At 40.4% G+C, this 15,169-nt stretch overlaps 1 protein-coding gene across 2 annotated transcripts; it reads left to right on the forward strand.

Annotated features, from left to right (window-relative positions):
- Positions 1-3,777: 3,777 nt before the first annotated feature.
- Positions 3,778-10,510, forward strand: LOC104551765 (histamine H3 receptor). Of its 2 annotated transcripts, none has more exons than XM_061995145.1 (5): positions 3,778-3,892; positions 4,255-4,328; positions 4,483-4,801; positions 7,204-7,370; positions 9,703-10,510. In XM_061995145.1, exons 3-5 carry the CDS (start codon positions 4,513-4,515, stop codon positions 10,498-10,500), a joined length of 1,254 nt encoding a protein of 417 aa, XP_061851129.1. In that variant the 5' UTR covers positions 3,778-3,892; positions 4,255-4,328; positions 4,483-4,512; the 3' UTR covers positions 10,501-10,510. The 2 variants fall into 2 exon arrangements, with proteins under 2 accessions (XP_061851129.1, XP_010197662.2); XM_010199360.2 differs by having other exon boundaries at positions 4,531-4,801.
- The last annotated feature ends 4,659 nt before the right edge of the window (positions 10,511-15,169 follow it).

Below are 15,169 nucleotides of genomic sequence, written 5' to 3' on the forward strand. Positions count from 1 at the left end.
TAAAAGCTTATGTAGTGGATCTTCTATTAAAGTTCACTTACACTGCTGGTCTTTAAAAAAACCCCAACTTACTAAGTAGTGTAGATCATCTTTTGGATGTGAACAGGTCAGTTACATAGCATTTGTGCAAAATCTGTGATGTTGGAGGTACATTCACAGTGCATAGCTTCCCTTCTGCAGACAAGCTTTCCAAGCATGAAGAATTAGATATCTAACATTTTGAGAAACCAAGTTAGATTAAGGCAACTCCAAGAAGAAATGTTGAGGGAGGGAGATGGAAAGGAGTTAGGTAGCCGTATACTAGAAAGCACTCTAGGATTTAAGCCATTTGGCAAAGTCAGCAATGCCTCATGAAAAACTGAAGCTGCTGTGTCCTCTTGAGACTGAAGAGTTGTATGGGTAGAGTGCTCAGCTAGGATGAGTCCTGTCTTCAGCTTTGGAGGCTGTGAAATCCGGCTTCTTTGCTTCACAAATGAGTTAATATACACTCTCCAAGGCATTGTGTGTCTCTTTCACTCTCTTACACTGACATTCCTGGTTAGCAGAATTTCCCTCATATTTTTTAGTATCTCATTGAACATTACTTCTTTTTCAGAGTTGAGGAAAATGAAGCAAAGAGATCAAGTAAGAGACTGAAAAGTTACAAGGGAGGTCCACTTTGACCAGTGGTGGAGCCCAGGATTTCGAGGTTCCCAGGGGACTCCATGAAACTTCGTTATACTTAAGTTGATGTCTTAATTCTTGCAACAATGAATAAGAATGTCAAAGAAAAGCAGGGAATTCAAAGTGGTTAATTCTTAGCTTAATTATTTAGATTCCTCTCTATATCTTACCTTAACAAAGTATAGCATGGCTCTTATACAAGTATGTATTAAAACTAGGATAATTTCAGTTTTATGCTAGAAAAATGAAGATGTGGTGGTTGTATCTTGGAATCCTCCTCAGCACTGAAGATTTTGGGTTAAGATTTTTATTTATAAAGAGCAACTTGAGAGAGAAGGATCCAAAACACAATACTCTTTAACTGCAGTTGCTACAGTGACTCAGCCTCATGGCTTGCATGTCTATTTGTGTGGTTTTTACAAAACAATGTTCTTTCAGAACACAGTTGGGATCTATGATTTTTTTTTTCCTGCTTTTTAAAATAATTTTGCAGCCTTTCGGACCTCATGGGGCTTTCAGGAGGTTGCAACAAATCATTTTAACCTGAAACTAGTGGCTGTGCATTGATGCATCATAGATGCCAGTAGAAATCCTGTTAGCTTAAACTGGCATTTCTGGCCATTCAGGGACAAGTTTCCCACAGATGGAGATACTGTCTGCCTATGACTTGAATGTAGCTATCCTTTGTTGGGTGGAAAACTTTCTGGGTGACTGAGCCTAGAGAGAGTTGAAGAACAGAGTTGGTGGCCGGTCACCAGGGGGAGTTCCCCAGGGCTCAGTGGGGGGCCTGTTCTGTTTAACAGCATTATCAGTGATCTGGATGAGGGGATTGAGTGCACCCTCAGTAACCTTGCAGATGACATGAAGCTGAGTGGGAACGTGGATCTGCTTGAGGGCAGGAAGGCTTTTCAGAGGGACCTGGACAGTCTGGAGTGATGGGCTGAGGTCAGCTGTGTGAGATTCAACAAGGCCAAGTGCCGAGTGCTGCACTTAAGCCACAACAACCTCCAGCAGTGCTACAAGCTTGGGGCAGAGTAGCTGGAAAGCTGTCCTGCAGACAAGGACCTGAGAATATTGATTTATAGCCAACTGAACATGAGCCAGCAGTTGGCCAAGAAGGCCCATGGCATCCTGGCTTGTACCAGAAATAGTGTGACCAGCAGGACCAGGGAAGTGATAGTTCCCCTGTACTCGGCACTGGTGAGGCCGCATCTCAAACATTGTGTTCAGTTTTGGGGTCCTCACTACAAGAAGGACATTGAAGTGCTGGATCATGTCCAGAGATGGGCATTGAAGTTGATGAAGAGTTTGGAGAACAAGTCTTATGAGGAATGGTTGAGGGAGCTGGAGTTATTTAGTCTGGAGAAGGACTAAAGGCTGAGGGGAGACATGATCGCTCTCTACAACTGCCTGAAAGGAGGTTGCAGTGAGGTGAGGGTTGGTCTCTTCTCAAAGTAACAAGTGATAGGATAAGAAGAAGTGGCCTCAAGTTGTGCTAGGGGAGGTTTAGATTGGAGATTAGGAAGAACTTTTTCACTGAGAGGATTGTTAGATGTTGGAACAGGCTGCCCAGGCAAGTGGTGGCGTCACCAACCCAGAGATATTTAAAAGATGCATAGATGAGGTGCGGAGGGACATGGCTTAGTGGTGGGCTTGGCAGTGTGAGGTTAGTGGTTGGGCTTGATGATCTTAAAGGTCTTTCTTTTCCAACAGAAACAATTCTATGATTCTATAATCCTGCAAGTTAGGAATCAAAAGCATATCCAAAAGTTTCCACTGGAAAGGAATACTGAAGAGCTTGGGTCTTCTCCCCTCTTCTGCAGTTGAAAAAAATGTGGTGTTGCTGGGATGGGGAATCCTATTCCAGGACCCCTTCCTGACTGAAGGCAAGCAGCCCAATGTTTAAAAGAAGGAAATCTTTAACATACTTTCATCTAGGATATGTGACTCAGTGCAGTTTCTGAGCACTCATTGATAAAGGTTTGCTGCAGGTACACCATGTACCTGTGTGCTGCCCTAGGTTCAGGGATTCCTATCAAGGTATTGTCAGTTTGAAAGCACAGGAACAAGTTGTTGCTCCTCTGAGAAAGTGAGACCAGCTGAAAAGGACTGCTTGCATTATGTATGAGGAAAGAAGGAGTATAACTGGGACATGGCAACAATTTCTATAGGATCCATAATTTGGCAGTATCCATGACAATTTTTCTACTGTTACCTGGATTTGAATGCAGGGAAGCAATCACACAAACACTGTTATCTTCTTGGGAGACATACAGGAGCCCTGTAATGTATTTTATTATCAGTTAAATGCAGATGCAGAAATTCTTGGGATAAAAAGGTGACTGTTTAGATCATGAAGTGAAAATAAAATTACTGAATGTCACTTCTAGAACCACATTGGCACCTTGAGCCACAAATCACCGGAAGCCATGTGGAACACACTAGCAGTGTATTTTGCCATCTTCTTACACTCTTCTTTAAGCTACAGGCAGTTGAGACAGACAGAAGACAAACCCTTAATTTGATCTCATATTTGTTCACTTTTTCTTTCCAACTACATAATAGCTTTGACCTCAAAAACTTCATGTAGATCAGCTTCAGTATTGCTAGCAGAAGAAGGGCTAGTTGTATTACGTAGTAATTGCTGTCAAAGTATGTTTTCTACATTTCCAGCATTACCTAGAAACAAAATAAAGCTTAAAGCAGTAATGGACATGCATGCTGTGAAGATATTTGTATGGATAATAAACTTTTGCTTTTTTTATACTGCTGCCATTCCAAGATTTAGTAAAAGCACTTGGTAATTGCTAATGAATTTGTTCCCACAACAGAAGCACAAACATGACAGCCAACATTTTTCAAATTTAAGTATCTAAAATTAGACAGCAAAGTGTTTTTACAACCCATAATAAAAACGATTGAATTTTTACTACTGTGGAATATTCACAGCTCTCTGCAAGTGACTTCATTACTCATACAAAATATAAGCACTTACGGAAGACACATGATTTCTCCCACCAGGGCACAGTTAACCAGTAACAGTTCAACCTTCAGAGATCAGTTACAAAACTTGCACTAAAATCAGTTTCAAAACTCTCAGTTGCAGCCTCAGTGACTCAGCATTAGCTGCTGCCGTCCCAGAACCAAGGAATGAAATACTGACTCCCAGAACATAAATGAGAGCCCAGCAATTAACTTTAATAGGATGAGGCTTTTCTTTCCACACTTGGTAAGTAATTCTATATATGCTTTTTTACAGCATATTGGGTTTTAGCGTCAGGGTCCACAGAAAGAGCAACAATGAAGTTCGCTATGCCTTTGCTCAACAAAAAGATATAACTCGTTAGAGTGAGAGCACAGACTCGCTGAAATACCGTGACAGTAGATAAGCACAGATGAAATTAGAAAGTAGTTTAAATTCTCATAAGGGTATGTTCCAAAGATTAAGAAAAAACCTCAAAAAACCAGAAAAAGTTGTTGTCTATAACGCTAGCAAGCAAAATACTTCTGCAAAGGGATGGGACAAAGGAGGGAGGGGAGAACTGAGGAAAGCAAGAGAGACTCTCAGATCTACCCTCTTGACCTCCACAGATAAGAATCAAGTTACATAAAGAAGGACTTCTGTTTTAAAACATGAGCTTGGAAAAACTGCACTATTCTTACTGGTAAGTCTTCCAGAGAAATACATGGTTTTAAAAACTCTTAGGAAATGTCAATTTATTTAGCATCAGAACCTTTACATTTTTTTCCTCTCCTGAGTATTTTTTCTTAATTTGTTTGTTCGTTGGATTTTTGGCACATCCTGTTTACACTCCTTAGGACTCTCAGCCTTTTGGATAGCTCTACCAGATGCACCTTTCTTCCCAGACTGAGCTGACCTGGATAAGCAACATGCACAACAGCACAGCTGAAACTCCGCAGACGGCTGGAACGTGTAGCGAGACTTTATCTGCACAGTCCCTGAGCTCCGAGTTCTCCCTGGGTGTGTTGGTGCTGCTGGCTTTTCTCATGGTGTTGCTAGCCCTGGTCACCATCCTTGGAAATGTCCTAGTGATCTTTGCTTTCATCATGGACAGAAACCTCAGACACCGGAGTAACTATTTCTTTCTGAATCTGGCTATTTCTGACTTTGCAGTGGGTAAGTCACAACCGTAGAGATATGTTCCATTTTTGTCCTGGAGATCTTAGGAGAAGCCAAGAGGTTTCTTTTCAGAGTGGTTTCTTCTAAAAGAAGTACTTCCCAGCTGTGTGTCTAGGGGAAAGATAAGGAACAGTGGAAGCTGTATGAAGTATTTCAACAACCTGTGTCTTAGCACAGGTTATAAGGAGCAATGCTTCCTTTTTCATCTAAATACTTGTAATGTTGCTTCAGGTATTTTAATGAAAAGCAATTGAAGGAAAGAGATTGTTTGCTCGAGTTTAGGATTTACTTTTGCTCCTCCTGTAAGATTATTCATCACATACTTCAGAACATCTGTATATGTCACAATATTTTCTTATACAGTTATCTGTGGTGCATGCAAGTAAATTAATTACTTCTCTACATAGTTGTAATAGGTAAATCACAGCTGTAGAGATATGTTCCATTTTTGTCCTAGGAATCTTAGGAGAAGCCATGGGCTGAGGGTCGTTTCTTCTAAGAGAACTATTTCCCAACTATGTGTCTAGGGGAAGGGTAAGGAATGGTGGAAGCTGCATGAAGTGTTTTGGCAACCTACTTTTTTTTTTTTTTCAGAAAGAAATGAATCCTTTGTCAGGTAAACAGGTAATGTTTAATGTTATTGCTTCAGGGAAAACAATACTACTGTGTGGAATAACAAAGAGTGGGAGTTGTTTGTGAAGAGTCTTGTCTAAAGTCTAGATAGTCAAACTGAATAGAGCATATATTATCTGGCAAATCTTGCGTATATGGTTTATATCTTGTATTTCAACCTGTTCTCAGACAATGACAGATAATTGACTGAAGTTTGCAACTAGTGATGAATAGTACTTGTAAACGTTTTGCTATACCTGTTCTATCTAGATTAACACCTGAGGACTGTATGTTTGTATAGGTAAATAAGCAGTTTCTAAGAAGTTTATACATGTATATTTATACATAGGGACACGTTTGATTTTGAAATTTGTACTGAGAAAAAGCACAATTAAGACACTAGTGTGATGTGCAATTGGAGATTCACGTATTGCAAATTTTGTGAAATGCTGAGTATCACTGGTAAAAGTCTTGGATAAATTTAAACAGCTGTGACTGAAATTTATATGCTGATTTATCACATCACAACAAAACTTTTTTAAACTGTTTTTATTTTACCCTTTTTAATGACATATTTAAAAAAGATACTGAAAGCACAGAAGAAACTATTCTTACAAGCTGCTGCCAGTTCCGTTAGGGACACAGCTGCTAATAGTCTGGTCCTTGTGATGTCCACATTTGTGCAAATAATATTTTGATCCCCTTCCCCATATGCGTGATGTCTTCTTCCATCTTATAACTGCCTTGTTTACTCCCTGCTGTCTGGCCACAGTGTGCTGGAAAAAAACCTGCCACATGGAAATGGAAACACTAAAGATACTCTTCAGTACTTTTTGCAGGACTACATACTTATTGTAAAGTAAATTTAAATTTGAAATAATACACCTTTCCTCCTCTGTGAATGTGAATACCTATAATATAGCTTTTTGTTTGAAAAAGGAAATGTTAGTTGCTCTGTAGCAGCAGTGATTCCATTTCAGTTCAGCGTTGATCTATTCACTGTGTTTCTGCATCATAGTGAACGACACAGTCAGCTCTTCAGCCTTGCCAGGCTGCATTGTGACTGTGTATGTAGTGTCATCTCCTAGAAATTCATTAAAATGAGATCATATTGGCACTTTCACAGCATCTGGATTTAACAGCTTAAATTTAGATAGCCTTGGGTGTGGATCACTCATGTATCTTCACACAGCTCGATGTGTTCCCATAGATAGTATCTTATCAGCTCACCACCAAAAAGTGGTTATGATCAAAAACTACAAGGAGGAGAAATGTTAAACTGGGTGTACTTTATTATCTGTGCATTTTTTTTCAGCTTTTTGATCATATATTTTTAAAGACCAGTCTGAAAATTGTATATCTACAAAAGTTACTTCTGGAGCACTTTCAGACACCACGCTATGCTTTTAAGGGAATAGAAGCACGGCAATTAGATAATTTGTTGTAGAAAAAGATAGTAAATTACAATGGGTGAAAAAGATGGGTTTTGTTTGTTTAATTTCAGTAGTATTTACTTTGACAGGTAAAAAAAATCCGCTGCTCCTTCCTTCCTGCTTTATTAATGATACACAACAAACCTGATACACCTTTCAGAAAGATATTAATTATAAGAATGTTACTGGTGCTTAGTTTGTAAAAAGTGTTCATTGATTACATGAGAATACACCTTCCACATGGCAATTCAAGTCAGTATTGTGCTTTTATCATATACCACAGAAATGTTTTTAAGCTTTCACCAGCACTGCCTGCAGTGCTGACTGATGTGTGCATTTGGTTTATTTCCATAGGTGTGTTCTGTATGCCTTTGTACATCCCTTATGCCCTGACAGGGACGTGGTACTTTGGAAGAGTCTTGTGCAAGATCTGGCTAATTATGGACTATCTCCTGTGCACAGCTTCAGTGTTCAGCATCGTACTTATCAGCTACGACCGTTTCCTGTCAGTTACAAAAGCTGTAAGAAGAATATTTCTAATTATATATATAGAGAGAGAGATTTCTACAAAACTTCAGAGTGTTCATAGCTAACACTAGAAGCTAAATAGTCAATTATGGTACCATTTTTTTCCCCTGGAGAAGTGTTGATGCTTCAGTGTTGCATTGGGATTTGGAGATGGGACAATGCTGTGTCTATGATTTCAATGTTTTCCTCCTACCACTTGGATTAGAAACAATTTAATTACACCATAGTGGAAGAGGGACGGTTAAGGTAGGAAAGAGGCAGTAGGAGTGTGGAGAATGTGGGCTTTGGTCATTGGAAGAGTGGTAATGAAAACTAGGTTGAGTCAAGGATGTGCTTAGGCTTGGGAGAAATTTTAAAAGGAGAAGAGGGTGTGGAGAGAGACTATAAAGATCAGATAAGAATCTGCATTTACCACAGGGGGTGATTGACATGTACTGCTAACAAGGAGTGTGTTGGACACTAATCCCTTGAGGCAAAACAAAAAGAGAATGAATCAAAATATGTGGAGAGGTAAGAAGTGTTTCTGGAGTATTGTGATTATTCTGCTCCAAAAGATATCTGAAGGAATCCAATGGTAAATATTGTCATTCACCATCCCTAAGCTCTACCTGACTTTTTGTCCAGATGCAAGACGATCAACACTGTTTTCTTTGGGTAAATCCATTAGCTTGAGTAAATGGGCCATGTTATATTGAGAGTTTCTTGTTTGGGAAGTCCTGGTATAACGCCTAATCTCTTTCTCTTTGTCCCCAGTGTTGTTGGTTTTAGGGTTGTTTATCGCTACTTTTCTTTTAAAATGGAACACTAAAGTATAAAAATCCCTTTAAGAAATATTAATATTGCTAAAATATTAATACTGAAAATATTAATGAAGTTGCAGAACTCAGAATGTGAGAAATGTAAATTAAAAAGGCCTCTGCAACGTGAGCTCCATATTCTTGAATACTGTTGATGGTCTTTGTTCACGTGATAAATTCTGTTTTTCTCTTTTAGGTAATATAGGATGGAGTGAGTCCAGCAGTGTGTAACATAGGGTTGTTATGCAAATAAAAGATTTCATGCTTCCGCACAGACTTGCAGTCCACCTCTGCCACTGCTGAAAACAAAGCTTATGGTCAGGGGCCAGTTGTTTCAGACTTAGCTGTTTGTCAAGCTGTACTGAGCTTCCTGTTTTTGGCCTGCTAAATTGAGATGCTTGTGGTCTTGCAACTGGCTGAAAATTTATTATTGCAGAACTGGTGTCATGCTCTGAGCTGATAGGATGCTTTAAGAGGTAGAAGAGTCTGAATCTTTGGATAACAGATGTTTAAAACAGAATCTAAAATAACGTGTAAAACTGCTCTGTTACTCCCTAGTAGAACAGGGACAATGCCCCATGTGTCCTGTATGGCTGTGAAGATATCAGTCATTAACATTTGTATAGCAGGCAAGTGCTAAGCTAAGGAACAACATAGGAAACTGATGAGGAAGGTAGTAGTTCTGCGTCTAAGTAAAGCCTTGGATGACAAATGTTGTACAGTATGGAGTAAACAAAATTGTCCAGCTTCTCATTAACTAATCATCTCATGTATGTATATATGAAAGTATGTATTGTACATAGTTTCTGGACTATTACAACAGCAGTTTAAACTCATATTTCCTAACTTTGGATGATAGGATTTAAATTTTTTTTCCCAAAGATAGGTATTTATGACTGGAGAGTAAAATAAATTAATGCAGTCTGGGTAGGCATAAAACCATCAAGATTTGCAGTAACATGATGAGCTGTTTACAAAATAAAGTGAGTGTTAAAACAGAATGTTTCAGTAAAGTAAAGGACATTAAAGCATATGTGTGGGATAGATTTTTCTGTTATGGCAAGAGAAAATAGCACTAAAAATTACATTGTCTAGTGTTTGCAGACTCACGTGACAACTTGTCCAATATAGAAGGCTTCTATTTTCGCCTGTGCAGGAAGGACGTTCCACAGCTGCTTTCACTCTCCTCTGAGCCTAGGCATTTCACGAATCTTAAACTGATTCCCTATTTCTGCCTTACTGTGGTGGTAATGAAAATAAGCCATGTCCTTTCACACTTGGAGGCCGAATGGTCATTTAGCCACCATAATTTCTGCTCCTCCCCAATCCTAAGTATTAAAACCAATCACAGATTGATGCAGTATTTTCTGAGTAAAACTAACAGAGCTTCTCAAGACATTACATAAGCAAAGATGTTCTAGATGTATGGAGAATTACTGAACAAATATTATATTTAACCTGCTGATGTTTTCGACATTTTTGTTAAAAAATACTGTCTAAATACCTGACATGTCCATTTCCCCCACAGGTATCCTACAGAGCCCAACAGGGAATCACATCCAACCCTGTGGTCAAGATGGTGGCCATCTGGGTGTTTGCTTTCCTCCTCTACTGCCCAGCAATCCTCTTCTGGGAGCACGTGGCCGGACACAGTGTGGTAGCCGTGGATCAGTGCTACGCTGAGTTTTTTCACAACTGGTACTTCCTCTTGTGCGCCTCCACCCTGGAGTTCTTTGTGCCGCTGCTCTCGGTGACCTACTTCAACGTGAGCATCTTCCACAGCATCCAGAGGCGCCAGCGGCACGGCAGCACGCAGGACTGTGAGCCTCCGAGGAGCACAGGCAGCCTGTCCTGGAGATTTTGCTTCTTGCCAAGGCCAGGAACATCTTCTCCTCCATCAGAAGCAGAGGACAGTGTCTCTTCCTCCACAAGGTCATGGAGACCAGCAGTGATGGCTAACTGTCCACCTCCAACACAGACCAGTCATACAGCTCTCAAAAAGGAGTTTTCTGTTTCATTCCGTCCAAGGACTGGCTCAAAACTGCAGCAGGACAAGAAAATTGCAAGGTCACTGGCCATAATTGTGTGTGTTTTTGCCGTTTGCTGGGCCCCGTACACTTTACTAATGATTATTCATGGGGCCTGCCAAGGAGAGTGCATCCATAAGTCCTTGTATGAAATAACCTTTTGGCTTTTGTGGCTCAATTCCTCTTTGAACCCATTCCTTTACCCTCTCTGTCACATGAGGTTTCGAATGGCTTTCATGAAAATATTATGTCCCAGAAAGTTTGCCATCTTGAGATCAAATAACACACCTTCTTTTTAGAGAATTAAAATAAATGACTGACAACTAAGGTTCCTCTCTTAATAAGTGTTATTTTATGTATCTTTAACAGTGTTCAGGCCCATTCTAAGAAGAAAGGACCATGATCAGCCATAATACCAAGGGCCTTTGGAAAGCCCTAAGGACAGGGAAGGCTCAATTGCCACTTATGGTCCCAGGCAAAACAGATAAGAATACTTGGGGAAGAAAACAGAAATTAATTTAATCCACCACCAACCAAAACCATAAAAGCCCAAAACATGACAAACAGAAAACAACACAGAGTGGAACAATTGTGAAGAGCACAATCAGCCCTTTAAGACCATCTTCTCTCCACCTCTTCTCCTCTTCCTAGGCTCAGAGCCCGGATCCCAGTGTCTTTATCTCCTCTCCTCCTGAATGACTCAGGGGGGCAGGGAATGGGGCTTTCAGTCAGTCTTTTCCTCATGGCTCCTGCTGTTTGTCTCTCCTCAAGGCAGGCAGGCAGGCTTCTCACTGGTCCTTCCCTGTTCCAGCACAGGATCTCTCACAGTCCAGGGAGCCCTGCACGGGCTGCTTTGATGTGCATTCATCCCGAGGGCAGCAGCTCCTCTCTGCCTCTCGTGTGGGTCTGCTCCAGCACGGTCTGCGCCATGGCCGCCTCCTCACACAGTCTCCTGCCTATCCAGGTACACTCACGTGGAACTGCTGGTGGCTCTCAGTCCTGCTATGGTGGCTCTTAGTCCAGCCTAAGTTCTTGCAACAGGTTACAGAGAGGTCCCCAGTCCCATGCTCCTCCTTCCTTGCTATTTCTCTGACTGTGGGGTCCACATGGTCCCCTCCATCTTGTACCACTCCTACACCTTCCCTTCCCCTGCAGATTTCCCTTCTCAAATAGTGATAGCAAAGGCATCAGATTAGCCCAGCTGAGCTAGAGATGGGTTCACCTCAGAGCCAGGGCATTTTTTGAGAAGTCCTTACTGGGACCAGAACTGCAGCTCCCTGTTACCAAGCAAAAAGTGGCTCCACACAAACCCATGGCAACAGACACAGAGAAAAAACTAATGACATCTGTTAAGAGTGCAGCAGAGCTATGTATTTGCCCTGATTTTTCTAGTTTTCAGGGCCTTATTTTTGGTTTTGTGCTATGATGCCAGGTTAAACATCATCTAGTGCATTGAAAATAATAGTTTTGCTGAACATCCTTCTTGATTTGTGTGTTTGAGGTACTTTTTAAAATTTCTATAGACTCTTCTTTCTATACCTATAGACTCTTCTATAGGTATCTCCATAGTTCAGGGAGATACCTGTCTGTGCATGTGTTGAGTTGTAATTTATACGCTATTTGTAAACCTAAAACGACTGAGGAAGCCGTTTTGCTACATCTTCAAAAGACTGTAGAAATGCTCACAGGAGCACAATAATTTAGTTTAAAAAATTGTTATGAAGATAAGATAGTGTCCTGCAGTCATAATTCCTACAGTGAGCAACATGCAAGCGAATGAACTGTCTACGCCAGCCTATCTGTTGTTTTACTATAGTCCACACCTGGTGTTGCAGAACACAGTACACATAAACTTGTAATTCCGGATGATTTTCAGAGAATGAAAGTTTCCACAGTAGTGGAATGTTGAGACTGATCATGAAAATCGGCAGGGGCATGAGTGGTGATTACTCTTATCACTAGTACTGTCTTTTCTCCTGATGGTGGTTGCCTCTTTGGTCATGCTTAAATGATGTTTAGTGGCAGATTTGTGCGCTATTTGGTTACCTAAAAGATAGGACAGGCTTGGACACATGATCACATTCCTGTTGAATTAGCAGACCAAACAATATAAAGTTCATACTGGATTTATGACTTTGGCTGGCTGTGTGGGAATAGACAATACCCTCTTGGCTGTAAAGCTTTGCAATGGAAAAGATATTCCATCAAAACGTCTGGAACAAATTTGAACTGACAGAGTGATTTTTATACTAGAGCAGTTCTTTGTGTCCTGTTACTGTGACATTATATGGATTTTCTCTGCCAATGAACCAGTATTAAACTGGATTTTTTCTGTCACTGAACAAGTCCCACATTTACTGCTTGAGAATGGGATTCACAGGGGTCTGAAAGCTGAGACAGAGGTGTCTTAAGCAACGGTTAATAAACAAAGCAGTTGAATACGCAGTGCTGAAAGGAGTGGGTAGATGTGTTGGAGAAGGCAATGGAGCATGGTTATAGCCCATTCCATGTGCCAAACTTTCTCACCTTGTATTGGGCATTCCAACTCACCCAGAAGGCTTTCCTGGATAGGTGAGAGTTTTTTTTTTCCTCCCCCTTTATATAATTTTCCTCCCTCTTTGTATATATATATATACACATAGAAATGTCTAAAATGTGGAAAGAAAAATATGATGCATGGAACAATGAATAGCAGTAGTCAATTTAAATAGGTTTTTTTTTTAAAATCTATTTTGAATTTGGCTGTAGAAGTGTTGCAGAAGCAGAGTACTCCTTTGCAAACACAATTCAGATCCATATAAGCAGCTTAATCATAATACAAAAGGCGGCCTTGAGGAGCTAAAACATTATTCTGTTCAGAGGTTTGGAACTGAAGATTTCTCTTGTCATTTTTCACACTGATGGAAGATTATCTTTCACAATTTTGTCTTCTAATGCTTCCTTGCCTCACATGGGTACCATGCCTGATTGGTAAGAGAGATCAGGAAGAGGTTGTTGATTCAGCACAGATGTCTTCACTATCATGGGCTAAGGTGCATAGACTTTGTAGGGTTTGTTTTTCTGCCAAGTTTAAAAAAAACAAACACACACATTTAAAACATTTACAGAATAGGGGGTATACTAAATTAACATCTGTTAAACAGAGAAAATGAAGGCAGACCCAAAAGGGGAAGCATTTGAGTTGTCTCCTTTTCTATCCCTGTGCTTTTAGTATAAAAATTCGGTTCACATTTTGTGATTAAAGAATGTGTTGTTTACTTTGGAAAAGTGGCCTACAAAATTATGGACTAGGTAAACTGTACCCATATTTTTCAGTACTGGAAAACTAGTTTGTCAGGGAGCCTAATGTGCAGCAAATTTGAAAACCACATAGAGTTGTGAAGCTACTACAGATCAACTTTTTCAGTGTTCTGTGTTGCACACAGGGTGTTCAAACTATTCTGTCACACCACTCCTGTATACTTGAGACATTTGTTCTATTTTTCTTATACAAAATTTGGCTTAGAGCTCCTAGGGTAAGTCAAGTACTTAGTTGCTGTGCTGACCACATTAAAGCCGTCTTGGTTGAGGTGGCATCCTACGTCTTCTGCCTATTGGACGTTTTGCAGCATTATGGTGAGATACTTATTCAGCATTTTTTCCTTGGGTGTACCTTTCATGAACTGACACAAATGGACTTTGCATGTCAAAGTGATTTGTAAGCCAAGCCTCTCTATCCGCTCACTCATTCATTTCACCACTTCATGTCCTTGAATTTTCTTCTGTCTTTGTCCAACAGGTGTTGTAAATACACCATGATTGTAGGCATAGGACTCCTTGAGGTTCAACTCAAACCACAACAGTGTTTTTCTAACATGTCTTTCTCAGGCCTTAAAAAAACCCCAAACAAATAAAGCATAGGTGTTGGAAGACATAGCATTATCTTTTGTTTGTTTGTTTCTGGGATGAATATTTAACCCTAATGATTCTCCTAATGTCTGTCTCCTTTACATTAGGCTATGTTTTTCCTCCTCTGGAAGTAAGGAAGGACCACATAGATTTCTTCCTCAATCCCATGAAGGACTATGATTAAACTTTCCACAATGGATTTATTCCCTATTTTTTAAAAGCAAATGACTGCTCACCCCTTGTCTACTAATCTATTAATTTTATCAAAGAAGACAACCAAGTTGGTCAGGCATGATTTACCCTTGGTAAATCCATGCTGACTGTTCCCAGTCACCAAAATTTTGCTCTCTCAAATTCTCAGAAATGCCTTCCAAGAGGACTTGCTCTATTATTTCCCCAGGGACAAAGGAGAGGTTGAACGTTTGTCCTTGTGGCATCCTTTGAAGTCAGCTGCAACATTTGCCTTTCTTCTCTTGTTGGGAACCTCCCTTTATCTATCTCCCTGACCTTTCAAAGAGGATAGAAAGGGGTCTTGCAAGGATGGTAACTGGTTCTTTCAGCAGCCTTTAGTGAAGCCCATTGGATCCCACACACTCTTAAGAGTCAAGTCCTCCCAACTAATCCCTGCCTTATTCTCACCTGCTACTGACAAGTCTCCTCCTTCAACTCATATACTGAGTGTAGAATCACAGACTTGTTTAGGCTGGAAAAGATCCTTAAGATCATGGAGTCCAAACATTAGGGAGACCTAGTCAGTGCAGAATCAAGCAGAGAAAGCACTGGGTACCTCAGCCCTATCTGCACCTGCTGCTACTGGATCCCTGGCCTCATTCAGCAAAGTACCTACATGTTTCTTATTCAGCATTTTACTGTTAATGAGATGGCTGAAGTTCTTCCTGTTGTCCTTGATGTCCTTTTCAAGCATCAGCTCTAGGTGAGCTTTGACTTTCCCAACATCATGCTTATGTGGCTGGGCAACATTTCTAAATTCCTGCTTTGTAGCTTGTCCCTGCTTCAAACTCCTCTATGTTGCCTTTTTTCATGTATCTTCCCCAGTTAGCCGGTGTCCTGAAATGTGCA

This window comes from Colius striatus, chromosome 4 (genome assembly GCF_028858725.1).
Source record: "Colius striatus isolate bColStr4 chromosome 4, bColStr4.1.hap1, whole genome shotgun sequence".
NCBI classification, from domain to species: domain Eukaryota; kingdom Metazoa; phylum Chordata; class Aves; order Coliiformes; family Coliidae; genus Colius; species Colius striatus.